The following is a 26,674-nucleotide window of genomic DNA, read 5'->3' on the forward strand; positions in this document are numbered from 1 at the left end:
CGTACCCTTACAACCTAAGCAGCACTGCATCCTACATCCACAGGCAACTCTCAGCTTATCTTCAGTCTGACCTGCTTTACTACCACAAGGCATTGGATTAGTTCACCTGTCCTTTCCTGGGCCATCAGCCAATGAAAGTGCTCAGGTACATCCCCAGGTTGCTTTGTTGAGTCAGTTTATAGCCTTCCTGCGGGTGATGACTTGTACTGTAGGCTGTGAGTCCAAACACAGTAAACCTCACCAAGCTGGTCTGATACTCTGTGCCCCCTTTCCATAAGTTTCACATTCTGAGTCAGTCCTAAAGACTGGGGTGGTTGGCTAGATAAACATCAAAGCACTGCCGCTGTCATTAATAAAATAAAACATGCCTCCCAAAACACTAATATTATAAATAAAAACATATCACTCCACCACAATATTACACATATTCACAACATGAAGTATGACGTGTTAAAATGGGGAATTTGAGGGTGGGGTGGTTTGCCTAATAAAATGGCATCTCAGAGTTATACAAGTGTGTCTAGGCAAACTGGGAAACATCCATAACGTCTTTGAAGGCTACTCTCTGCCATCCTTTCCGCTGCTTCTGTGATGGCATTTTGTGCCAGCATTCAGCCACCTGTAAAGATGGAATTGAAGGTGGATGTCCACGAGAACAACTTCATCAAATCCTATCATGCGAAGCATAAAAATCAAAGAGAACTGATTTAAGGACTTTTATGTTAGGTAGAGTGCCCAGTTGGGGGCTTGGGGGTCTTTTGGCCTTGGAACCCCTGCAGATTTATTGTTTTCTCCAGCCTAACTGGAGTTTTTTGTTTTTTTTCTGTCTTCCCAGCCATTTGACCTTGTTCTGTTGTTGCTTATTCTTTAATATTATTTTTTTCTTTTCTTATAACTTTCTCTTTGTCATCTTGTAAAGCAAGTTGAGCTGCACTGATGTCAGAACTGTGCTACATAAATAAATATTGGTGTTGCTTACACTTTCCAAAAGCTCTGAATTAAATCATTTGCAGCTCTGATGTGTATCAAGGTGGGGGATCATTCAGCCTTGGGCACCTTGGATGATTATGGCTTTGAGAAACTGAAGATGTATCACTCTTTTAAACATGTATAAGATAGTTCATTATATGTTATGTTTTAACAACCTTTTTTAATTTTGGATTTCACAACAAGCAGGTAAACAGAAAATCTGAAACACAAAAATTAAAGAATGAGGGAAAGGCACTATATAATAAAAGAAGCTATTAGGCAGCTGCCAAATTACACTATATAACACACAGACAGACAGAAAAGAAGTATATGATAGATAGATAGATAGATAGATAGATAGATAGATAGATAGATAGATAGATGTGAAAGGCACTATATAAAACAGATAGATATGAAAGGCACTATATAAATAACAGTGAGACAGACGGATAGATAGATATGAAAAGCAATATATGATAAATATGAAAGGCACTATATAAATGAGAGTCAGACAGACAGACAGACAGACAGATATGAAAGGAACTATATAAATAACAGTGAGACAGACGGATAGATTGATATGAAAGGCAATATATGATAAATATGAAAGGCACTATATAAATGAGAGACAGACAGACAGACAGATATGAAAGGAACTACAGTGGTGTGAAAAACTATTTGCCCCCTTCCTGATTTCTTATTCTTTTGCATGTTTGTCACACAAAATGTTTCTGATCATCAAACACATTTAACCATTAGTCAAATATAACACAAGTAAACACAAAATGCAGTTTTTAAATGATGGTGTTTATTATTTAGGGAGATATAAAATCCAAACCTACATGGCCCTGTGTGAAAAAGTAATTGCCCCCTTGTTAAAAAATAACCTAACTGTGGTGTATCACACCTGAGTTCAATTTCCGTAGCCACCCCCAGGCCTGATTACTGCCACACCTGTTTCAATCAAGAAATCACTTAAATAGGAGCTGCCTGACACAGAGAAGTAGACCAAAAGCACCTCAAAAGCTAGACATCATGCCAAGATCCAAAGAAATTCAGGAACAAATGAGAACAGAAGTAATTGAGATCTATCAGTCTGGTAAAGGTTATAAAGCCATTTCTAAAGCTTTGGGACTCCAGCGAACCACAGTGAGAGCCATTATCCACAAATGGCAAAAACATGGAACAGTGGTGAACCTTCCCAGGAGTGGCCGGCCGACCCAAATTACCCCAAGAGCGCAGAGACGACTCATCTGAGAGGTCACAAAAGACCCCAGGACAACGTCTAAAGAACTGCAGGCCTCACTTGACTCAATTAAGGTCAGTGTTCACGACTCCACCATAAGAAAGAGACTGGGCAAAAACGGCCTGCATGGCAGATTTCCAAGATGCAAACCACTGTTAAGCAAAAAGAACATTAGGGCTCGTCTCAATTTTGCTAAGAAACATCTCAATGATTGCCAAGACTTTTGGGAAAATACCTTGTGGACTGATGAGTCAAAAGTTGAACTTTTTGGAAGGCAAATGTCCCGTTGCATCTGGCGTAAAAGGAACACAGAATTTCAGAAAAAGAACATCATACCAACAGTAAAATATGGTGGTGGTAGTGTGATGGTCTGGGGTGGTTTTGCTGCTTCAGGACCTGGAAGGCTTGCTGTGATAGATGGAACCATGAATTCTACTGTCTACCAAAAAATCCTGAAGGAGAACGTCCGGCCATCTGTTCGTCAACTCAAGCTGAAGCGATCTTGGGTGCTGCAACAGGACAATGACCCAAAACACACCAGCAAATCCACCTCTGAATGGCTGAAGAAAAACAAAATGAAGACTTTGGAGTGGCCTAGTCAAAGTCCTGACCTGAATCCAATTGAGATGCTATGGCATGACCTTAAAAAGGCGGTTCATGCTAGAAAACCCTCAAATAAAGCTGAATTACAACAATTTTGCAAAGATGAGTGGGCCAAAATTCCTCCAGAGCGCTGTAAAAGACTCACTGCAAGTTATCGCAAACGCTTGATTGCAGTTATTGCTGCTAAGGGTGGCCCAACCAGTTATTAGGTTCAGGGGGCAATTACTTTTTCACACAGGGCCATGTAGGTTTGGATTTTTTTTTCTCCCTAAATAATAAAAAACACCATTTACAAACTGCATTTTGTGTTTACTTGCGTTATATTTGACTAATGGTTAAATGTGTTTGATGATCAGAAACAGTTTGTGTGACAAACATGCAAAAGAATAAGAAATCAGGAAGGGGGCAAATAGTTTTTCACACCACTGTATATAAATAACAGTGAGACAGATGGATAGACAGATATGAAAGGCAATATATGATAGATATGAAAGGCACTATATAAATGAGAGTCAGACAGACAGACAGATAGATATGAAAGGAACTATATAAAAAACAGTGAGACAGACGGACAGATAGATATGAAAGGCACTATATAAATGACAGTCAGACAGACAGACAGATAAGGCACTGATTGATAGATAGATATGAAAGGCACTATATAAATGAGAGTGAGACATTAAAATTTTGTTTAAATTAGACTCTAAAAACCATACAGGAAGGCAAGAGAGAAGAATTATAGATCTTTTATTGTGCATGGATCTTTTCCTTTTTTTTTCTTTTAGATATAATGTCTATAGAATTACAGTTTAGATACATATTTATGAGATTATACAATTTTCATTACGAAGTTTGACATTGTACAATTTTAAAGTGATATGTTTGGTAGTATTTATAGCAATTTTTGATTTTGTTTTTTGGAATGTACAGTATATGAGGTAACCGCAAACATTAAAATTACATAAAATTTTTTTTTCTTCTCCTCAGCAGCAGCCCACATGAGGGAATATTCTAATGGCACAATTACAGATGCACTATCAAAAATAGGAATTTGAATTTGACTAACAGAGCCCAGTGTAGGGCATCATCTTATTACCTGAAGCATACAGGAATCCACTTGCTTGCTCACTTGCTCTTAGCATGCCACCTTTTTTACGACTCCGAACACCCGCTGCGTTTATCTGCTACCCACCAGACTCAGCACCAAATCTGAGTGCTTCCATGAAGATAATTGTGCCCCATTCAACATCTGTGTGACAAATACGTATCAATACAAAAAGTGTCAATATCTGATTTTAAAGGAAGTACATGTAAACATGTCAGAGACAGGAAATCACTGCGATTCTCTTGGATTTTTTTTTCTATTTAAGACACAAAAGTTAAAACAAAAATATGAACAAAAAAGATAACGTGTGCTAATTCGTATCTCTAAAGAGAATTAAAAAGTGTTTTGTACAGTTAATATTTCAACAAAAACAATGTAAATTAATAAACATAAAAGCTTTAATACATAAACAATAGCAACTAAAATAAAACAAATGACAAAAAAGGGGATGGCAGAATTACAGTTCTAGTGAAAAAAAAAACAAAAGAAAGTCTAAGAAAAACTCGCCTCTGCTTCTTGTTATGTGTGCAGACATTCTACGAAGGTCAGGCGTCAGACAAGTTGATTCCAGGATACTCAGACGTGAGAGATGAAGAATTTCAAGAGACAGGACTCAGTGGGACTAATTCTGAGAAACGAGCTCACGATACACATTAAGGCTTACACCACCTGAAGTGTCCTATTGTTTCACAAATACAACATGCAGTCAAATGATTTATACAAGGTGCAAAGTACTCTTTTTTTGTTTTGTTTTAATCAAGGGAGTCTTCAAAAATCTTGTGCTAAACTTATAGTTTGGATTGAAGCAGCTAAATGAAAGTTTAAACAGCATTTTGAAGCCCCTGGCACAGCCTCCTAACAAACAGGTCCAAGTTTCTTACAAAAATAGAGGAAAAGTTACTTTCACTTTTACAATTCAACACATTCTGGACTTCAATGATTGGAAAGTGCTAAGTAAAGTGTTTTGCGATACATTATTATTATTTTACAGATTCATTTCTTAGGTCCTCTGTTTTTATATTAACAGAAGTCCCATGCTGGCACTTTAAGAAAAGCTAGTCAAATTTCACGGCCAAACTGCTTCCATCATGAATGAAAACAGGGCATCTTCCTTTCTGTCAACCAAAAAAAAGAGCCCAATGATTAGGCTCTTGGAAATGGCTACACTTGTGGACTTAGTTTAGAGTTCAGACCGGAGTCGAGCGTGTACAGCTATATCTGACTACGAGTTTGTGCCGACAAGCTGCAATTCACTAGGATTCGGGTTTCAGACCAAGACGACTAGTAGAGTCAAAGACTACTAATGCCCTTCTTACACAACTGTGGCTTCTCCCGGCTAACTGTCAGCTTTTATTGTGAGTCTGTAACCACTAAAACTCACACACATGGCAGAAAACATGACGGAAGTAAGACGGAGCATTGTGTGCCACTGTTGTGTTAGAAGCAATAGAAATCATATCACAGTACAATATCATTAAAAGGAACAGAGTGGATTGGGGTGCAGAGATGATGGGACAAGGTTTAGGCATATAATTTGCCAGTTGCTGGCAGGCTCATCACTTAATAACAAAGTATTGGATGACGAAGGCAATCAGAATGGATATGATAGCAAATAGCACAAGAATTACTGCCGCACACTGCTCGTCGCTCAGAGTGCTTTTTGTCCTTGTGACTTCCACAGTGTTTTTATGGGTGCTGGCAGGCGGTTCAGTCTTCTGAGATGAGAGTATCACTGTGGCACTATAAGGCCCAATGAGGTCCTGAGTACCCTGAGGGTTTTGGCACTGTCGAATGGCGCATACTCGGAAGCGATGTTCACAATTGGCCTGGAGACCTGGAGCATGAAACGAGGTGGCTGGTCCTTTATAAATCTGGAAAAACAAAGGAGAATAAAATGAACATCTTAGGCAAGCCTAAATTCAAAGAGTGACAGCTGACACTCAAAATATTTGACACTATAAGAAACAGCAAAGTCGCTGTAATGAAAACGAAGTCACTTCTTCACGATGGCAAGCCTTATGCCACGCATACATTGTTCCACTTTTTGAAATCGTGGTCAGAAACGATAGAGTCAATAAACTGTACAAGCAAGTTCTGTCCGACTGAAATGCCACCAATGACACAAAGTGTACAAGGCCCTGATGGACAGTCTAACCCACTGGCATTTTGCAATATGGCCACAGGCTTCTCAAAATACTAACAAAGAAAAGAGCTGTTCTGCTGGCTCTTACCGTATTGTGCTCTGAAAATACAAAGAAAATGGATGGGAACGCACAACATTTACAGTCAATTTTACAGAATGAATCGGATATACAGTATGTAATGCAGACATGGACAAGTTTGTTGGCACAACTCCATGGAAAAAATGAACCCACAATTGTCTCTGAAATAAACTGAAACTGACAAAAGTCAATGGCACCCATCATTGTTTATTATGAATTTAACAAAAATCAGACTTTGCTTTAGATTTTTGATTCAAAAGAATATTTAAAAAAATAACACAAAAGAAAATGGCATGGACCTAAATGATGGGACCCTTAAACTACTGAAATATTGGATGCCTCCATGCTGGAGGGCCGGGGCAGCCAGCATATCCAGAGCGTTACCTCCAGCGGAGCACTAGATGGGTGGCCATTTGGGTTGCAGTGGTGCCCAGGATTCCTGCAGGATTTCATGGGAGTTGGAGTTTGGTGCAGCCCTGTTGGGATACATGGGTGCCACCAGGGGGAGCTGAAAGTGCTACCGGAAATAGGTCATCAAGCACCTGGAGCACTTTTTTCAGTCAAAAAATTAATGATATTAAAAATAACATAGTATATCTCCCCAACACTACAGATCCTCCTAAACCCCAGCATTCCGTTATAAACAAATTAAACTCTTTCACCAGGATACATTTACCTCATTTACATAAAATAATTTCTCAACTGAAAACCTCCACCTGCATCCTTGACCCAATACCAACAAATTTTTTCGAAGAAGTATCGGGCGTGCTAATTGATAATGTTCTTGACATAGTAAATTCGTCATTAGATATGGGTGTCTTCCCAGACTGTCTTAAGACTGCTGTAGATAGATAGATAGATAGATAGATAGATAGATAGATAGATAGATAGATAGATAGATAGATAGATAGATAGATAGATAGATAGATAGATAGATAGATAGATAGATACTTTATTAATCCCAGGGGGAAATTCAAACCCCTACTTAAGAAAAATAATCTCGACCCCTCTGCTCTTGAAAATTATAGACCCATCTCTAACCTGCCTTTCTTAAGTAAAATTCTACAGAAGGCAGTCATTATGCAGTTAAATGACCACCTAAATAAACATGCTATTCTTGATAAATTTCAGTCAGGTTTTTGAACAAATCACAGCACAGAAACTGCACTCGTTAAAGTAGTAAATGACTTGCGGGTAAATGCAGACAGAAGCCATTTATCTGTTCTCATCCTCTTAGATGTGAGTGCCACATTTGACACCATTGATCATAATATTCTTAGAAATCGCCTTAGTCAATAGGTGGGCCTCTCTGGCAGTATCTTAAATTGGTTTGAATCCTACCTGGCTGGGAAAAAATTCTTTGTTAGTTGTGGTAATTACAACTCAAAGACACATTATATCCTATATGGTGTTCCACAAGGCTCTATCCTGGGTCCGCTGCTTTTCTCAATCTACATGCTTCCATTAGGTCAGATTATCTCAGGGCACAACGTGAGCTACCACAGCTATGCTGATGACACACAGCTGAACTTATCAATAGCACCTGATGACCCCGATTCACTTGATTCACTAACACAATGTCTGACTTGTATTTCAGAATGGATGAATAGTAACTTTCTCAAGCTAAATAAACAGAAAACTGAATCTTAGTGATTGGCAAAAATGGATACAATGAGGCTATTAGAAATAAACTGGATGCATTAGGATTAAAAGTCAAGACGGAGGTAAAAAGTTTAGGGGTAACTGTTGACTGTAATCTGAATTTTTAATCGCATATTAATCAGATCACTAGGACAGCATTTTTTCACTTAAGAAACATAGCAAAAGTTAGACCTCATATATCATTGATAGATGCTGAGAAATTAGTTCACGCGTTTGTTTTCAGTCAGCTAGATTACTGTAACGCACTCCTCTCAGGTCTACCCAAAAAAGACATAAATCGTTTGCAACGAGTACAGAATGCAGCTGCTAGAATCCTAACCAGGAAAAGAAAATCCGAGCACATTTCTCCAGTTTTGATGTCACTACACTGGTTACCTGTGTCATTCAGGATTGACTTTAAAATTCTGCTTATGGTTTATAAAGCCTTAAATAATCTCGCCCCATCTTATATATCGGAATGTCTGACATCTTATATTCCAAATCGTAACCTTAGATCCTCAAATGAGTGTCTCCTTAGAATTCCAAGAGCAAAACTTAAAAAAGTAGTGGTGAGGTGGCCTTCTACTGTTATGCACCTAAAATCTGGAATAGCCTGCCAATAGGAATTCGCCAGGCTAATACAGTGGAGCACTTTAAAAAACTGCTGAAAACACATTATTTTAACATGGCCTTCTCATAACTTCACTGTAATTTAATCCTGATACTCTGTATATCCGATTCATTATAACAACTATTCATGGTGGCTGGCTCTAAAATCTGTACTAATCCCTACTCTCTCTTCTGTTTCCTTTTCCGGTGTCCTCCACCACCATCTACTCAAAGCACCGTGATGTTCCAACAGTGATGGATTAAAAGCCAGAAGTCTGCCTGAACATCATCATCAAGTCCTTCCATGAGAACCCTACAAACAAAGAGGACTATTTCATTTATGTTAGGTAGAATGCCCAGAGGGGACTGGGCGGTCTCGTGGCCTGGAACCCCTGCAGATTTAATTTTTTTCTCCAGCCGTCTGGAGTTTTTTTTTTGTTTTTTCTGTCCCTCCTGGCCATTGGACCTTACTCTTTCTATGTTAATTAATGTTGTCCTATTTTAATTTCTTATTCTGTCTTTTATTTTTCTTTTCTTCATTATGTAAAGCACTTTGTTCTACTTTTTGTATGAAAATGTGCTATATAAATAAACTAGCAAAATACCCGCGATTCGCAGCGGAGAAGTAGTGTGTTAAAGAGGTTATGAAAAAAAAAGGAAACATTTTAAAAATAACGTAACATGATTGTCAATGTAATAGTGTTGTCATTGTTATAACTGTTGCTGTCTTTTATATATATATATTATATATATAATATACACACACACATAAACATTTATATACATATACATATATATACATATCTACATATACACATCTACATATATATATATACACACATACATAAACACACACATAAGACTTACTGACTGAAACGGGCTTTCATTGACAATCATGTTACGTTATTTTTAAAATGTTTCCTTTTTTTTTCATAACCTCTTTAACACAGTACTTCTCCGCTGCGAAGCGCGGGTATTTTGCTAGTATATATATATATATATATATATATATATATATATATATATATATATACATATACACACATACATGCAGTTTTAATAACACAGAAATCAATATAAACATTAACATCATTATCATATGAGAATATGAAGTAATATATAAGAAGCACATTTCATATAAATATAAATTATTAAACAGTAAAATCTTCTTCTGTAATTTGCTACCGTGGCAATTTGTGTGTCTGTCCAGGATTTTAAATGACCTGTAGCTCGCAAACCGTTTCACCTATACACTTGAAATGTGGTACACATATAGTACGTCACGTCTACTATCCGCTTTATGGGTGATATATACATATACACATCCACATATCAACATATATATATATACACATATATACACACACACACGCTTTATGGGTGATGATTGTTTTACTCTTTTTATGTTTATTTTATTTTATTGTAGAATCAACTCCTATCTGCGCACAGCTGGGCAGCCGTGGGCGGATGCGTATGGTGTATTCACTCCATGTTATCGTGCATTGCGCTGTCACTGGTATTTTGATAAAAGAATTTGAACAACATATAAGAAGCGTATAAATTATTAAACAGTAAAACATTAACATTTAAGAAGTAAAGTTACATTAAGTACTACTGCAGTGCCTTCGGGTATACCTCATTTTTTGTTTGCCCATTACATGCTTAAATGTATACATTTTTTGGTGCACCTACCAGAGAACACGCGACATATAACCGACCGTGGGAGAAGCATGGATTTTAAACACGCGTTGAGTTCATCTGCTGGTCTCCCTCGTGGAATAACTGGTAATGTTTGACTAAAATGTACAGCGAGTAAAACGACATTACCTCCTATTTTTTTTTTTTTACGATCTCTGAGATCTTGTTTTTTTCGGTTCAAGGCTTCATAAGCTCTTTTATGTTGTATGGTGTACTTATCCCAAACCATCATCTTTGAATGTTGCAAGACTTTCGCCTTGTATGTAGATCGGGGTAATTACATTCATTGCATTCCTAGTCTGAATCACAATGTGATTGTATGGGTGGTTACCTGGCACTGTAGGGTTGCCACCCGTCCTTTAAAATACGGAATCGTGCCACGTTTGAGAATGAAATTGCGCGTCCCGTTTTGAATCAATACTGGACGGGATTTATCCCGTATTCTTTTTATCATTTTTTTTTTAAAGCAGCGTCTCATGCAAATCATCCCACACGCATTTTATGAAGATGCCTCCTTTCCTACTTTTGATTGGGTAATACTTGATGTCATCGTTAGTTTGATTGGTGTTTTTAACTGTCCAGTGAGGAGGGCGTGTCTTTTAAGTACAGTCTGCAAAGTGTTGGCACTGAGATATGGCGTCAGCGCCATAGTTGAAGCCCCTAACGTTGCGGTCAGCAAGTCGGCTAACATCCGCCATGTGCTGTCTTTCAGTTGTGAGAAGCAGATCATAGAATGGTTGAAACTGTTGCCCCTAACGTTGCGCCACGGCGTGTGGTTCGTTTATACCTCGTGTCTTCTCATTAAATTTTTATCTCGCGAATATGTTATTGCAATCCGCAGCGGGAGCGTTTCTATAAACTTAATTAAAAGTTACGTTTTACACCGTGCTTTGTTTCCCTTATGAACATGCTTGTATGCTTAACTCGCTCCGTTCTCAATTGTTTAATTCATTTTTTGCTCTTCGCTGTTTGCGGCTGTTCCTCCATTTCCCCCTACTTCGTTCTTTTATCTCGCGAATATGTTATTGCAATCCTTAACGGGAGCGTTTCAATAAACTGATTGAAAATAGTTTTGCATTTACCTTTTTAGTAAAAGGCGAGCTTGTGAGCCTGAGAAATCACCCCGTAAATGCACACGTTTAATTGCACATGTGTGAATATGTATGGTTACACAGTATTAAAAGACAGTGAACAACGTCAGTTACCTTTGTTCCCGCGTTTGATAAAAGGTGAGCTTTTAGGCCTGAGAAATCACCCCGTAAATGCACACGTTTAATTGCACATGTGTTAATATGTATGCTTACACAGTATTAAAAGACAGTCAAAAATTAACGTCATTTACCTTCGTTCCCGCGTGTGACTCGTGCTGTAAATCTCTTCCTTGTTTTTAGTTCACGTGATTACGTAGGAGGCGTGATGACGCGATACGTGACTCCGCCTCCTCCATTACAGTGTATGGACAAAAAATATGTTCCAGTTATGACCATTACGCTTTGAATTTCGAAATGAAACCTGCCTAACTTTTGTAAGTAAGCTGTAAGGAATGAGCCTGCCAAATTTCAGCCTTCCACCTACACGGGAAGTTGGAGAATTAGTGATGAGTGAGTCAGTCAGTGAGTGAGTCAGTCAGTGAGGGCTTTGCCTTTTATTATTATAGATGCTGTTGTTGTTGTTATAAAAGGAGCCAGCAGTCACTACTAAAAAGGAGCCAGAGTCGGGTGGTGGAGGACGAAGCTTACCAAGGAGGAGTAGAGGAGAAAGAAAAGAGTGAGAAAAGGAGAATATTTGTGTTCAAGTGTGCTGTATTTGTGCTTGGGACGGTGTGTTAGACTTGTGGGGAACAGGGGAAGGTGTTTCCCACAAGGGAAAAGAAAAATAAAAAGCCCTGTGTGCTTTGAAGGTGTGCCTCTGCGTCTGTGTCAGGTTGGGGCGGCGGTGCCCACCTTAGAGGTCCACACCTAATATGTACAACCTTTAAAAACAATCACTGCAAACAAGTGATTATTGGGGCTCTCTTTGAGACTTCTGTACCTGTCCATAGATCATATGGCCCACTCATCCTGAGCAAACTACTTCAGTTGTGTCAGGTTTGAAGGGGGCTTTCTCCAGACTGCATGTTTCAGTTCTTAATATAGATGTTCCATAGGATTCAAATCAGGGCTCATAGAAGGCTGCTTCATAATAGTCCAATGATTTGTCCTTAGCCAGTTTTGGGTGCTGTTACCTGTGCTATTTTGGGTTATTATCTTGTTGGGAGGATCCATGAGTGAGTGAGTCAGAGCTTTCTGACACTGGGCAGTGCGTTTCACTCCAGAATGTTAATAGTCATGAGATTTCATTGTTCCCTGCACCAACCCAAGGCCAGAAGCAGCAAAGCAGCCCTAAAACATAACTGAATCTCCACCATGATTCACAGTAGTTATGCTGTTCTTTACTTTGAAAGATTCATTTTTCTCTCTGTGGACACAGAACTGACGTGACTCGCCAAAAAGCTCCACTTTTGTCTCGTCTAGCCAAAGGACATTCTCCCAGAAGTATTGTCTATTTTAGAAAATTCTGGTCTGACTTTTTTATGTTTTTGTTTCAACAGTGGAGCCCTCCTGAGTATTCTTCCATCAAGCCCACTGTCACACAAAAATCAGCAGGTGGTGTGATCAGACACTGAAGGGTCTTGACCTTGGAGGTCAGCTAGTATCTCTTTGAACATTGTCCTTGGTTTTTTGCCTAACATTCTCAGGTCTATTGTCCTCTTTCAGCTACTTCCATGGAGGTTGGCTACAGTGCCATGGACCTTAAGCTTCTTAATAATATTTGCAAGGGTTGTCATAGGAACATCAAGCTGCTTGGAGATGGTTTGCTAGCCTTTGCCTTTAACATGCTGGTTTATAAAACGTTCTTACTGATCTCCTCAGACAACTCTCTTCTTTGCTTTCTCTGGTCCATGTACGTCGGAGTGGTGGCTCTGAGGTTAGCGATCTGCACTGGTAATCGGAAAGTTGCTTGTTCGAATCCCGTAAAATGCTTAAGGGACTCTGCTCTGTTGGGCCCTTGAGCAAGGCCCTTAGCCTGCAATTGCTAAGTGCTTTGAGTAGTAAGAAAAGCGCTATATAAATGCAAAAAATGATTAAAATTATTATTATTGTTTCAGTGAGGGACACACAATGATACCAAGCAGCGGAGCGATGACTTTTATCCATGTAAATCAGCTGAATGACTGATTGCACTATTGAAGACATGTGTGATTTCAATTTAAAATAAATGCAATCATTTATGATCTTTCCTAAGGGTACCAAACAAATGCATACGGGTCATTTTAGAATATCTTTGTAGAATAAGCAACACTTGATCTCTTGTCGCACTTGCTTTGCTTTACTCGATGACATGTCAGAAGTATGCAGGTATACAGGAGACAACGACTTTTCATTGAATCACATTTCAGGAGGCATACATCACTTTCTCAATGAGATGTAAGGGGACCAACAAATTTGTCCACGTCATGTGTGTTTATTTCAGGTTCTTTCAGTAAACATTTCCTAAGATGTTTTGTCATTTAGTTGTATGTATGATGCTATTTGATTTTTAGCTTTCTGAAATCAAAAAATGGTGAAAATGAACATGACAAATGCAATATTCTATGTAAAATGACTAGCCACTATACATCGCATAGGCACAAGTTTTACTGCTAGAGCTTGGTTAACCTGGTCACCATTTTCTCTATCCAGCAATGTGCTCCCTATGTGCCATGTCTGTTGTAATCATTGTTACCAGATTCACATTCACTTGTGGTCACTGCACAATGAATTTCAGGAATGGGGACTTCAGAAAATCAGCTTTGTTGTGATCTGCAATGATCTATCTGCAGGGACACCAAGTGGGGAAGTGATATTAAGTGTTATGTTCATCAGCTCACAATTACCAGCACTAAAGGGTAAGTTGCCTTTACTATTTGATTCTCTCTTCATCCCTGATATAACAAAAATTCTTCCCAATCGTACAACAGCCCAATCATAAGAAGCAATCGGGCATCACATCCCCTTCTCATGCTGCACATGAGATGATGGCCGATGAAGCTTAAATTTGGGTCAACTCCAAAAATCAGCTGTAAACTGGGCTTAAAATTAGGCTAAAATGCACAGTGTTATGTCCGGCTTTACACTATAATTAAAAATCTTGTACTGTTACAGAAAGTAGGAGATGGTAGGAACAACAAATTACAATAATCAGCTATTTTTAGAAAAGACACTGCAGGCAAAATAAAGGCCAAGTCACTTTCTAACTTTACTCTGACAAAAATAAACAATTATATATATTTTTAAAGATGAAAATTAGGAAAAAATAAAATTGTACAAAAGAAAGCAAATGTTACAGACACAATATCTGGTTACCTAACCTGAAGCTTAATTTGTGAATAGGAGCTATCAGTCCACACACTGCAATCTGCACAAAAGGCAGATACTCCAGGAAGGATCCTTTTAATAAATTAATCAAATTGTACTTGAGATTAATTGCTTTCGGTAGTCATGAAACATCTAACTAGTTATTCAAATCACCTGGAATAAACCAGATAAATTTTATTCAATCAAATGTGATTAATCTTAATGAACATAAAGCATTAGCTGGTTTATTTCTTAAAGCAAAACAAGATTAAGTCAATATTTTTTAAAATGTTTGCTCTAAAAGCAGAAACTGGATGTCTGTAAATTGGAGAATATCAGTCAGATATGGAAGCTCAAGGCAAATGCATACACTTATGGGATAACACACCGTTATCATCCAGAGCTGTTTCCTTGCAGCTCTGATGATAATGCAATGTTTAAAAGAATAATACTGAAAGTGACATGTAGACATTATGAAAACCAAACAATACACAAAACTGTTACCATGTTTTAAATTATGGAATATATTGATTACAGAGGAAAAAATAACTAAAATACCTAAAGAACATTGGGCATCATGTTTATCCAGTTCAGTCTAGGGTACAACTGTCTGAAATTCAAAAATCATACATCTGACAAGGACATACAGTGCCCCCCATAATGTCTGGGACAAAGACACCTTTTTTCCTTGATTTACCCCTCTGCTCCACAGTTTAAAATTACAAATCAAACAATTCAGACATTGTGATTTAAGTGCACATTGCAGACTTTCATTTAAGGAAATTTACATACATTTTGGTCACAGCATGTAGAAATGACAACACTTTTTCTACATGATCCCCCCAATTTCAGGACACCATAATATTTATGACTCATCAATGGCAGGTCAATTAAAGTTGTCATATTTCAGACTTTGTCACATGTCCCTTGCATGCAATGACTGCTTGACATCTGCGATTCATAGACATCACCAGGTGCTGAGGATCTTCCCTGGTGATGCTCTGCCAAGACTCTAATGCAGCCATCTTGAGATCCTGCTTGTTTAGGGGTCTTGTCCCCATAAGTTTTCTCTTCAGCATATGGAAGGCCTGCTCAATTGGTTTTAAATCAGTTGACTGGCTTGGCCATTCAAGAATTTTCCATTTTTTTTAGCTTTGACAAACTCCTGTGTTGCCTTAGCAAATGTTTGGGATCATTATCTTGTAGGATGAAGCATTGTCCAATGAGTTTGGACGCATTTACTGGAACTCGAGCAGATTAGATGTTTCTACACACCTCAGAATTAATTCATTGTGCCACAGCCATCAGCAGTTCTATCACCAATAATGATAATGTGTGCCAGGATCTGTGGCAGCTATACATGCCCAAGCCATAACCCTTCCGCCATCATGTTTAACAGATGAGGTGGTCTGCGTTGGATCTCCGGCAGTTCTTTCTCGTTCCCACACTTTGCCCTTGCCATCACTCTAATTCAGGTTCATTTTTGTCTCATCTGTCCACAAGACCATTTTCCAGAATTCTGCAGGGTCTTTTAAGTCCTTTTTCTGAAACTGTAATCTGGACACCCTGGTTTTATGGCTAACTAGTGGATTGCATCTTGCAGTGTGTCCTCTGTGTTTCTGTTCAAGAAGTCTTCTGGTGATAGTCATCTCTGATACGCACACATCTGCCACCTGAAGACTGTTTCTGATCTGTCGGACAAGCGTTTGGGGCTTTTTCTTTACCATAGTGGGGATTCTTCTGTCATCAGCAGTGGAGGTCTTCCTTGGCCTACTAGTCCTACCGACACTAAAGGATAGAAGCAAGCCAAGGTATCTTATGAAGCCATGAAATACATTTGACGAATCACAAACACCTGGGACACCAATTGTCCCAAACATTATAATGCCCTAAAATGAAAACCCCATGTACATAAAGTGTTGTAATTTCTGCATGCTGTGACCGAAATGTACGTAAATCCCTTTAAATGAAAGTTTGCAATTTGATTTGTAATTTCAAACTGTAGAGCAGAGGGAGAAATCAAGGAAAAAGTGTCTTGTGCCAAACATTATGGAGGGCACTGGATTCAGTTGACAACCTGCAGTGACTGAACTTTATGTAACAACTGAAACACAATCCCCCCATGACGATGATGATTGTCCAACAAGGATCCCCCCACCCTGGACTTTGATTGGTGGTAATTCTCCCTTTGGGAACCCCTTCCGTGGGAGGTCGATCAGCACTAGTTCTATAATGGGGTTAGAATCCCTGAATGACACTATGCAGTGATTACAGGTCGTGAGGACAGGCAAAAGGCAAAATTGGGTTGTGAGCAAAAAAAAGTTTAAGAACCACTGTTCTACTATATACAATTACTGCCACCTGGTAAAAATCAGTAAACAGGATTGTTAAAATGCTTTTGACGAATCAGCTTAATCTTGCACTGAAAAAAATGAGTGATGGAAGTGTACCAAATTAACATAATTTTTGACAAAAATCTTTAAATTTAGCTTCTCGGATAGCCTTGATGTTATAATCACTTGTAACCCATTAACAGCTGTGTTCGATGTACTTCCAGATGGGCTTAACACTAGAATTACCAGAGCCTACGAAAAAACTCGTATATCCGGCCCACCTTAAATCGCTTCTTAAATCCGTTCACACCTCTCTGCCAGCATCCTTTGTCCTCTAAATGTGCTGATAAAAGACAAGCTGCCAGCAGCCGGCTATTCCATCCCCCCACCAACTTAGAACGTGAGCGAACTTTTCCCAGCTCATACCTTGATTGATTATCTGGGAGTGAAGTGGAGTTTTACAGTGGAAATAATAGATTGTTATTTGGAACACACGCATTTCATGCGTGTTCCGTTTCTAAAGTAATCTGTGTAAACACATTGTTAAAACAGAAACTTTTTCATATTTTAGTAATAAATGTTACAAAATGTAGTAGGCATAAACTATAGAATGTGTAAAGCCCGAGTTCCAAAGATCAAATAAACACTTTCACAAAAGCTTCAAGGGTGATACAACAGATTCCGTGGTGCAGCGCGCTAAGATTTGCTTCTTAGAGCACAGCAGCTTATACTTTGCCTCACAGACCTGAGTTCGATTCCCTACTGGGGATGAAGTGTTGCTTTTTTTTTTTCTTTTTAACCTCAAACGGACATAAAATTTATAAATTGGTATGCACTGTCAGTTAATGAGATCGTTATATTTTCATGTGGGATGCTCCTTTTAAAATATTTTTTTAACAATTGAGACTGCAATTAACATGAACAACTGTCCTTATAACTGTTATTTTTAAGATCCATAACACACAGACAGACGAGCACTGCGTAATAGAGAGACAGACAGGCAGAGATATATAAATAAACAGGGAAGGCACATGTACTGAAAGAAAAAAAGATCAACATGTGCGTTGTTCCTGCAGCACTGAATAAGCTCACCCGCTCTAACATCACCCCTCCCCCCATCTGACTCTCTAAGTAACAACTGGAAAAAAATCAAATTCTCACTCAGAGAATCTGTTCAAAACTTTTAAAAAATATGGTAGGATCTAATTAATAACATTTCAGAATAAGCTTCTAATCGGGATAAAGGATACTCTTCCTTCCTTATTGCTTCAAAGATTTGCTTTGTTGGTTGGCTCTCCTCTCTTTCTGTCTTTTGGGTAGGAGTTGAATTTTGTTTTGTTAAATTTGACTTGATTGTATGTAATGAGTGGTAGAACATCTTATTAAAGAAAGAAACATCCTCTAACAGGACAAATCAGTCATCAGGCAAGAGAAAAGCTATTCATTGAATCTTTTAATTACTCCTTGGCAAAATGCCTAGGAGGGAGCATTCTTCAAAAGCAGTCTGATAGAACCTGGTCAGAATAACCAGACAAACAAAGAATAGACGTTAATTTTATAAACTATTGGATTTACATACAGTGTCAATCAATGCATACATTTACTCTGGTTGGTTCGCTGGTTTACACCCAAATGGCTTATATAAAATAAAAGTATTTTATTATATTCTGGTTCTTCTTATGCCTTTGAGTTGAGCTACCACCCTTGAAATTTCTGTGCATATAACAACTGTCCATTCTGGTTGTTTTATACGACATCTGCTGATTTCTTAGTCATCTGTTAATCATCTTTAGTACATTTTGTTGTTCATTTGACCTTTATCTGGTTTCCTGATATGCCTGCAAAGGTTTCTGACATTTATTAACCCTTTATGCTATTTCTTTAAGATGAAACTATGATACCCTAAAATTATTCTTCCACAAATGGTATCTTTTTCATTGCATAATTTAGACTTGATCATATATAATGTTTTTTTCTTCAAATAAAATTTGAAAAAATAATAAAAGAATGAAATCCAACTTTTAATTGAAGTAAGTTTATTTTGAGAAAAAAATATCTCATCAAGAAATACTTACTTTTAACAAAACTACACGTGTAATGATTATTGGTGTCCCTAGACATTCTTATGAAAAAAGTAACTGAAGCATCTGCTCCATTTATATCCAGCTTTTTAAAGTTGACCTGAGTGTGTAGAAACTTCCAAGTAGTAATCCATGATTTCCTGTGCCACTGGTGTATAAATATGAAGTGGCTAAATCCCCTTAGTCATCCATTAACATGGGAAAGATAAGCGAACACAGAGTTCAAATGAGAGAAAAGTGTGTTGACTTTCATAAGGCTTGGAACGATGGTAAGGAATTGTTACATGCCTGAAAATGCCTGGATGTACAGTTAGGGCAATAATGAAAAAGTTCAACTCAACTGGAACTGTTACCAACTTGTGCACAAAGAGCACGATGGTAAGATGGTAATAAAGAAAAAAGTCACCAATTCTCCAACTACCATCAGATACCACCTCAAGGCCAACAGATTATTTGGAAGGCATGCCAGAAAAAAGCCACAAACGTAAGTGCCTGTAGCTTGTCAAACGCTAGTGAAACTTTGATTGGAACAATGTCATATGAACAAACAAAATTAAAATTAACCCTTTTGGGAACAAACACTGAAGGTGGGTTTGGTGTAAAAAGAAGGATGGCAATATCGAAAAGAAAATGATCTCACCGTCAAGTACGGTGGATGTTCTGTAATGTTGTGAGGTCGTTTTTCCTCCAAAGGCCCTTGGGAACCTCGTCAGGCTGGGGATATACTTAAGGCTATGAGACGTGTGCGCTTGAGGACGCTGCTGCTATGCAAACAGTGTACTGTATATGCTTGAGTGTGTACTTTAAGTAAATCTGGAGGACTCCACCAGATGGCGGTGTGAGAAATCATCAAGGTGAGGAGACATCATCCAGTTTCACTGCATTCTGACGCTGCTGTGAAGGTGCAAAGACGGCAACAGGACAGAATACAGAAGATGATATATGAGACTTTAAATGAATTGCACCATTATGATGGGGAATATAAGATGCTTGCATTGCCTGTGCAAGAAATGAATGAAGGAAAACACCAAGAACACATTCACATGTCAGCATTTAAATTTCATGATTTGCTTCACCGCTTTGAACCATTCATCAAACATCAAAGCAGGCAGATTTATCCTTTCGGAACTGCAGTGTGGCTTGCTGTCACATGTTGATAGTAAACAACGATACTGATGTCGCGTACCAAAACTTGGACACACATGCCACCCCATATTATTCAATGGTACTACACACGTTGGGTTAATTTCTGACAACATGCTCAGAAGACGCATCAAAAGAAAGCTTTGAATGCATGGTAGCCATGATGCGTGCATGTGAGCATTCTGAGCATGAAGTATAAACCAGCCCTTAGGGTCCATGACATCATGGACTCCATGAAAGAGCAGGAGATTTTAAATGTAAATCTGGCTGTCTCTGCAAAGAAACTAAAACTGGGTCATCCTGGATCTTACGGCAGGAAAATGATCCAGAATATATGTCCAAATCGGCACAAAAATGGTTCAAAGAGCACCAAATCAAGCTTCTGCTATGGCCATCTCATGGCCCCACTGGATACCTGTGTGATAACCTGAAGAGGAGAGTGCACAAGAGAGGACCTAGGAGCAGGGATGATGTTAAGAGATTCTGGAAAGAGGTATGGTCTCAGATTCGCTGCTCTGTATTCTCCGGCCTTATAGGAGAAGACTCAGTGCTGTTTAATTAGCAAAGGGAGTTTGTACAGACCATTAAATGCAGGGGTGCCAATATTAGTTTCTCTCAGAATAACAACTAAAAGTTGGAGTTCCTTCATTTTTTTCGGTCTTGAAATTAAAGTAATTTATCAAAAGGTGATTTTTTTTTTTTTTGTATAACATTTTTAACTCAACCTTACCGGGGTCCCAGTAATTGTGGAGGGGGACTGTAAAATAAAATTATGCACAGCCAGGCATATTAATTACTTAAAAATATTTTTCCTAATCTAAACTTAGACCCTCAGTTGTGCATGGAATGTAAAAATAATGGTAGACATCCCACATCCACACATTGCAAGTGCAGACACGAGTTACCTGCACATAGAACTCGTTTCAGTTAACAGAAGTTGAGTTAGTTAGAAAGTGTTTTGCACTTTTTATAACACAGTTTACATCACATTTCTTGGGCTGCCCACTTCTGATCTGGCAAAGTCTTCATTTGCCTGTCTATGTACCATCCTGGACCTTCAGTATGAACAAACACTTTCATGTCATTCTCCTCTCTACTGCCACAGTTTTAAAAGATTTCTAATGCTTTATGCGTCTCTAAATGCAACATGCTCATCTATACTGACAGAAACATAAATCCAGGCTTAGTTACAGAACAACTAGAAACTGGGGAGTCTTGTACTAGAATGTTAGGATCTGATATGCAATGCTTTTTCTTTTCTTTTTTCAGTAATTATGTTAAAATATGAATGACAATCCAAGTACACGCTCAATAGAAAAGGGCATAAAACTTTTAACTTGATAAAGGCATAACAAACCCACAAATGACTTTCTTTTTTTTTTTAAATCATAATTTTTTTTTTTTTTAAAGAGTGCAGACACTAATTCAAACATTATTTGTTACTTCTACACTGAGATACAAATTTAAACTACCTTCAGGCAGTGTATAAACTGAACAGACATCAACATCCATCTTAAATACCTTATAAATGCATCCAGCTTCTTCCTGTGGCTGCATAATACCCCTTAAAACTGAGTGGTGGCATGGTTTTCCTCATCTATTATTTAATTTGTTCACAATTATATCTTACTTTCTGTGAAGTTGCATTATCAAAATGTGACAGACCTATTGGGTTGTAGTCCAGTAATCTTTTTGTTCTGAGATAAAGACACAAAAATGGATGATGTGGCTTTGTTTCATCTACTGCGTAAATAAAAGAAATGGCTAAAATATTCAGTGCCTTCCATAATGTTTGGCACACGGATACATTTATTTTCCTTGATTTAACCCTCTGCTCCACAGTTTAAAATTACAAATCAAACAATCCATACGTAAAGTACATTAGAAACTTTAATTTAAAGGTATCTGCATATATTTTGGTCACACTATGTAGAAATGACACTTTTTCAACATGGCCGGGGCCATCATTTCATATTTATATATATTTTCATATTTCATTTCATTCCATCATTTCAGGGCACCATAATATCTTAGGACACAGCCATGGCAGGTCTATTAAAGCCGTCATATTCCTTACTTTGTCACATATCCCGTGCAATAGTTGACTGCTTGAAGTCTGTGATTCATAGACGCCACCAGGTGATGCGGATCATCTCTGGTGTGTCTTTATCCCAAACATTATTGAGGGCACAGTATATGATAGAATTAGATATATTAATCCATTTCTGGGCTATTATAATCCAATGTTAGGGTCATGGAGAGTCAAATATCAACAGAGTGAGTAAAAGTTAAGGATGTTACAGGGAACACTTACTCACAAACCTCCAATTCATTTATACACGGTAAACACAGACTGGCTAATTAACTTAACACATACTGTAAGTGTTTAGAATGTTAAAAGATAAGAGTAAGAATAGAAATGCACAGCAAAACTGGGAAAAATGTGCACATTACATACACACACCATTATTCAATTTCAGCCTCCTGAAGCTATATGGTATCTACACTGTGCTACTGTCTATCCAGTAAAAACAGGGATACAGATCTCTTTGACCAGTCCAACACAGAAATAACTATTGCTTAGTCAGACTTCCTGGATTATTAAATACGTTCACTCACTAAGTAAACTATATACTTTCCATCACTAATGGGCTTTTGTTTCTTTCTGGTACAGTGTGTACACTTAAGCCACTAAACATAACATTAACTTGTCAGATGACACCTTCCTTTTCGGACATGCCACTTTACTTCAATTGCATGTTTTTGTTGACCTGATTTATACAACTTCTAATGTTTTTGTTTCGTTGCCTTCCACCCTTTCTCCTTCACCTTTACTCCTCATGCACTCTCTCCCTCTCAAAACGTCCATTCTTCCTTCTACCCCTATAAGTCTCTCAGTACACAGCAACCTATTTGGGCAGGTTGCTCACCTAATGAGGTGTGTAGATGCAAATTTGAAATATTTAGCAGCTACCAGTAAGACAGGGTCTTCTCTTCATATATTACTCAATGCAGTGTTTCTTAAATTGTTTTTATCTTGCGATTTGATTTTGCCTTCTTTGTGTCTTAAGAGATGCAGAATCACTGCCTACAGTCATCCCGGGGGAGGGGGTGTGGTCCACCTTGGAGTCTCCACACCGACAGTCAGCCATTACCCCTTGAAAATTTGCAGTAGGTCACACGAGAGCAATGTCGATTGCTTAAATTACCCATGGTGACCCACTGGAAACACTCCACAAACTGTACGCAACCTTTTGCCATTGAAAACAATTGTGGATCACGAGTCTGCGAGACACTCATTCAGATAATCTGTGACCTTAAATGAGTCACGATCCATAGTTTAAGAAACTAGGCTCTAATGTACAATATAATGCAAACAAAAATTCTAAACAAGTTTAACTTAAAACTTTTTTCAACTGGGCTACATGTGATTTATAGTAATTAACATACACAATTAGACATTTTTTAATACTTTATTTAAAATCTTTAATACCTTTAACTTTGACATAAGGTGGCTATTTTTAGAAAATTAAGACATCTGTGTTATGGTAAGGAAGACAGAGGTTACATGATAAGATAGTAGCACTCACTGATCAGAGTGTTGCATCTTGATGAGCACTTGCAAGGAAGAATTTCACATGTGACAATGTTGAGCCTACGAACCAATCTTCAATGTCACTCCCTTTCATTATTTATACTTAAGGTTAGTAATGAGACAACATCTTCTTCCCCAGCCCCCAAGGCACTGTTATTTTGACTAAGCACCAGATATGTTTTAATAATAGTACAGAGGAACATGGAAATAGACTTTCATAATTTTGGTCCATCTGGCTAGTGCTGGTAACACATAGTTTTTTTTTATAGAGTTGTACTGCTTGTTACATGTGAATTCATCATACTTTGCTCATTATTGAAATTAACATTTTAATTATTACTACCGGATCACAGATTTTACACCAAAAGGGGATGTGTAACTGTCACAACTAAGCTTGGAGTTGATCATAATATTGCTGCTCTGGAAGAAGCTCACATAGATCTTGGCCATCATTTATAAAACTTTGTGTAATTCTGAGCGTGAAAATATGTATATGACAAAAAACAGAAAAAAGAAAAAAAAATCAGATTTATAAAACCTGGTGTATGCATATCTGAATGTAATTTAGCTGTTATAAATCACAACAATGTTATAAGTGTGCAGTTGTGCCTAAAACCTTACCTGGTTCAATCCCGAAATAACCATATATGAACCATGCTATCAACCTCATATATATGCAATAATGATGATGCAGAACTTCATTGGCTGGTAGTGCAGCCACATGACACATCCAGTAGTGCAAGGTAGAGGTTCTCGTCTCTAAATCAGAGTCATGCAAAGAACCTTTGTTTGGTGGCCTAAGCACAGGTGTCAGCAACAAATGGCAAGTACAGTATGTTGGCAACAGGCTACTGCTGCTGCAAACACTGTGAGCTCCAGTCATACCATGCCTGAAATTATAAAAAAATAAGATCTGATATCTGGCAAGGAAGCAGATTACTACAGAAGTGGATTACTAGTCACCATCAGAGTATGCATGTAATAGGAGGAGGGGGAAAAGAACACATCTACGCTCTCTGATTTCGATCTGCAAATGGCATCTGTAATTGGAGATGCCTTTTTATGCAGCACTATGCCAGAGCAGTCCTGAGGATTGTCGGTCTTGTTGTGACATCACAGATGACTTGCATGTTAATAGAATGCAACTGCTTACTGTTAACAAAACCAACTTCTTTTTTGCTAGGTGCCAATATTGCAATATGAGTTAATTAAAGTGCTCCATTTATGTTAGGAAAACAGAATACTGCTGCAAATTGCCATTTCATGTTGGTAACAACATGTTATGCTATATGTATGAGAACCCAAACCATACGAAAACTGGATGTAGCACTTCATCGGTTGGTTAAAGGCTACCAGCAGGTGAGACAGAGGTAAGGTTGGCTGAGATATTCCTGACCTGTTGGCTAGTTCACTGAGAAGTGACAACAGGTAGTCTAAACAGATGGGGAAAAAAATGCAAACACGCATTGGTCCTCTAAAAGGGGAACTAAAATACAGTTCATCACATTTAACTTTAATATATTTCTCATGTTAACACACATTATAACAACAACTCAGTGATATGAATTGCGTGCGAGTTGTCATTTATCTGGTTTGGCTGCATTTCCCTACATGATCAAGGGTGTCGTCATTTCCTAGTACCACCGAAATGTTGTGTACACAAGGGTCAGAGTTGCCACAAATATGTGCACATTAAGTTTTCTTTTATAAACCCAGATGTATGCGTGGGACTTTGTGTACGCACATTTTAAGCCTCTTTTTGGACATATGCAAGCTGTATAAATGATGCCCCTGGCCACTATCTATAAGTGTGTTAGCTTTCTCAATGGATTTTTCTGCAGGTGCTTGTTCTAACATCCTAAAAACACACAAAGAGACTGGCGGCTCTACAGAAGAAAGTTGCTTTTTTTGTGCTAAATAAATAATGGGAAAGTAAAATCTGTTAATTGTTGTGTATCATGTGTGGTGAGATTCATTTCAATTTAGGACTTGGTGAGGACTAGATGATTGTTACATTACTGTATGTGAGTAACACATTACTGTGATTATTTATGGTGAGTTTAATACAAGGGCAATCCCAAAAGTAAGGTCTCCTATTTTTTTAGAAATACAAACAACTGTTTATTTTCTATAATATTTACATCATTTTAAAGGTTAAAGAATTATTTATTTTTCTACATAATCGCCATTTCGGTCGATGCATTTTTGTAGACGCTGTGGTAGTTTTAGAATGCCCATGTCATACCAGCTTGCCGCCATGTCCTTCAGGAAGCATTGCACCTCATCTTTCACCTCTTCGTTGGAGCAGAATCACCTTCCAGACAAATGTTCTTTCAACTTAGGGAACAGGTGGTAGTCACTGGGTGCAGAGAGCATCCAGAGTGAATTCCGGATTCAATTGGCGATGAATTTCAACTGGTTTAACGCCTTTTGCGTTCAAAAATCAAATAACTGCGCAAACTTCGCACTTGGCGGTAGCGTTCAACGGGAGCTCCATTTTCAAGGGCCGCCAAGCTAAGATTGAGCATCCCAGTGAAGCCGCGCATGCTTGTTTGGGAGTGGAGTAAGCACCAATCACAACAGTGTGGCCAACAGCTGTACAAACAGTTTCTCTACGTCCCCACCGCTTTGGAGACCTTACTTTTGGGATTGCCCTCGTACTTTCATGTAGAAAAAAAAAATCCCAAGATCTGTACATATTCTAGATCTAATTTCCATTAACAATAATAATAGTCAGATGATTAATATGAACAGTGACACTGATGTAGGTCAAAGCAGGAAAATGGCATAAAACCTGTGATACAGCGGTTGGTATTGACACTCACCATAAATGAGGTCATGTGAGAGATATAGGAACTCTTTACACACAAATACCTAAACTGTATTTTTGTTACTGGGGACTGCAGCAAAAAGAAAACAACATCCAAGTGAGACATATTTTTAAGAACAGGTCGTGGAGCTTTCACTTCTAACTGATAAGAATTTTGTAGCTACCTGAGTTTGCAATAGATAACAGATGGCTGCTGCATGAAATACTCTAACCAACCAGAATT

The 26,674-nt window shown here is 38.1% G+C and overlaps 1 protein-coding gene across 3 annotated transcripts in view; it reads right to left on the reverse strand.

Moving 5' to 3' along the window:
* Window positions 1-3,548: 3,548 nt before the first annotated feature.
* fndc3a (fibronectin type III domain containing 3A) overlaps window positions 3,549-26,674 on the reverse strand; it is a 418,327-nt gene continuing 395,201 nt past the window's right edge. For all 3 annotated transcript variants that reach the window (XM_028799242.2, XM_028799241.2, XM_051926327.1), the window contains one exon: window positions 3,549-5,794. In XM_028799242.2, the coding sequence (XP_028655075.1) occupies window positions 5,480-5,794 (315 nt within the window). In that variant the 3' untranslated portion in view covers window positions 3,549-5,479. The remainder of the gene's footprint in view (window positions 5,795-26,674) is intronic.

Source organism: Erpetoichthys calabaricus, chromosome 4 (assembly GCF_900747795.2).
Source record: "Erpetoichthys calabaricus chromosome 4, fErpCal1.3, whole genome shotgun sequence".
In the NCBI taxonomy this organism is placed as follows: Eukaryota; Metazoa; Chordata; class Cladistia; order Polypteriformes; family Polypteridae; genus Erpetoichthys; species Erpetoichthys calabaricus.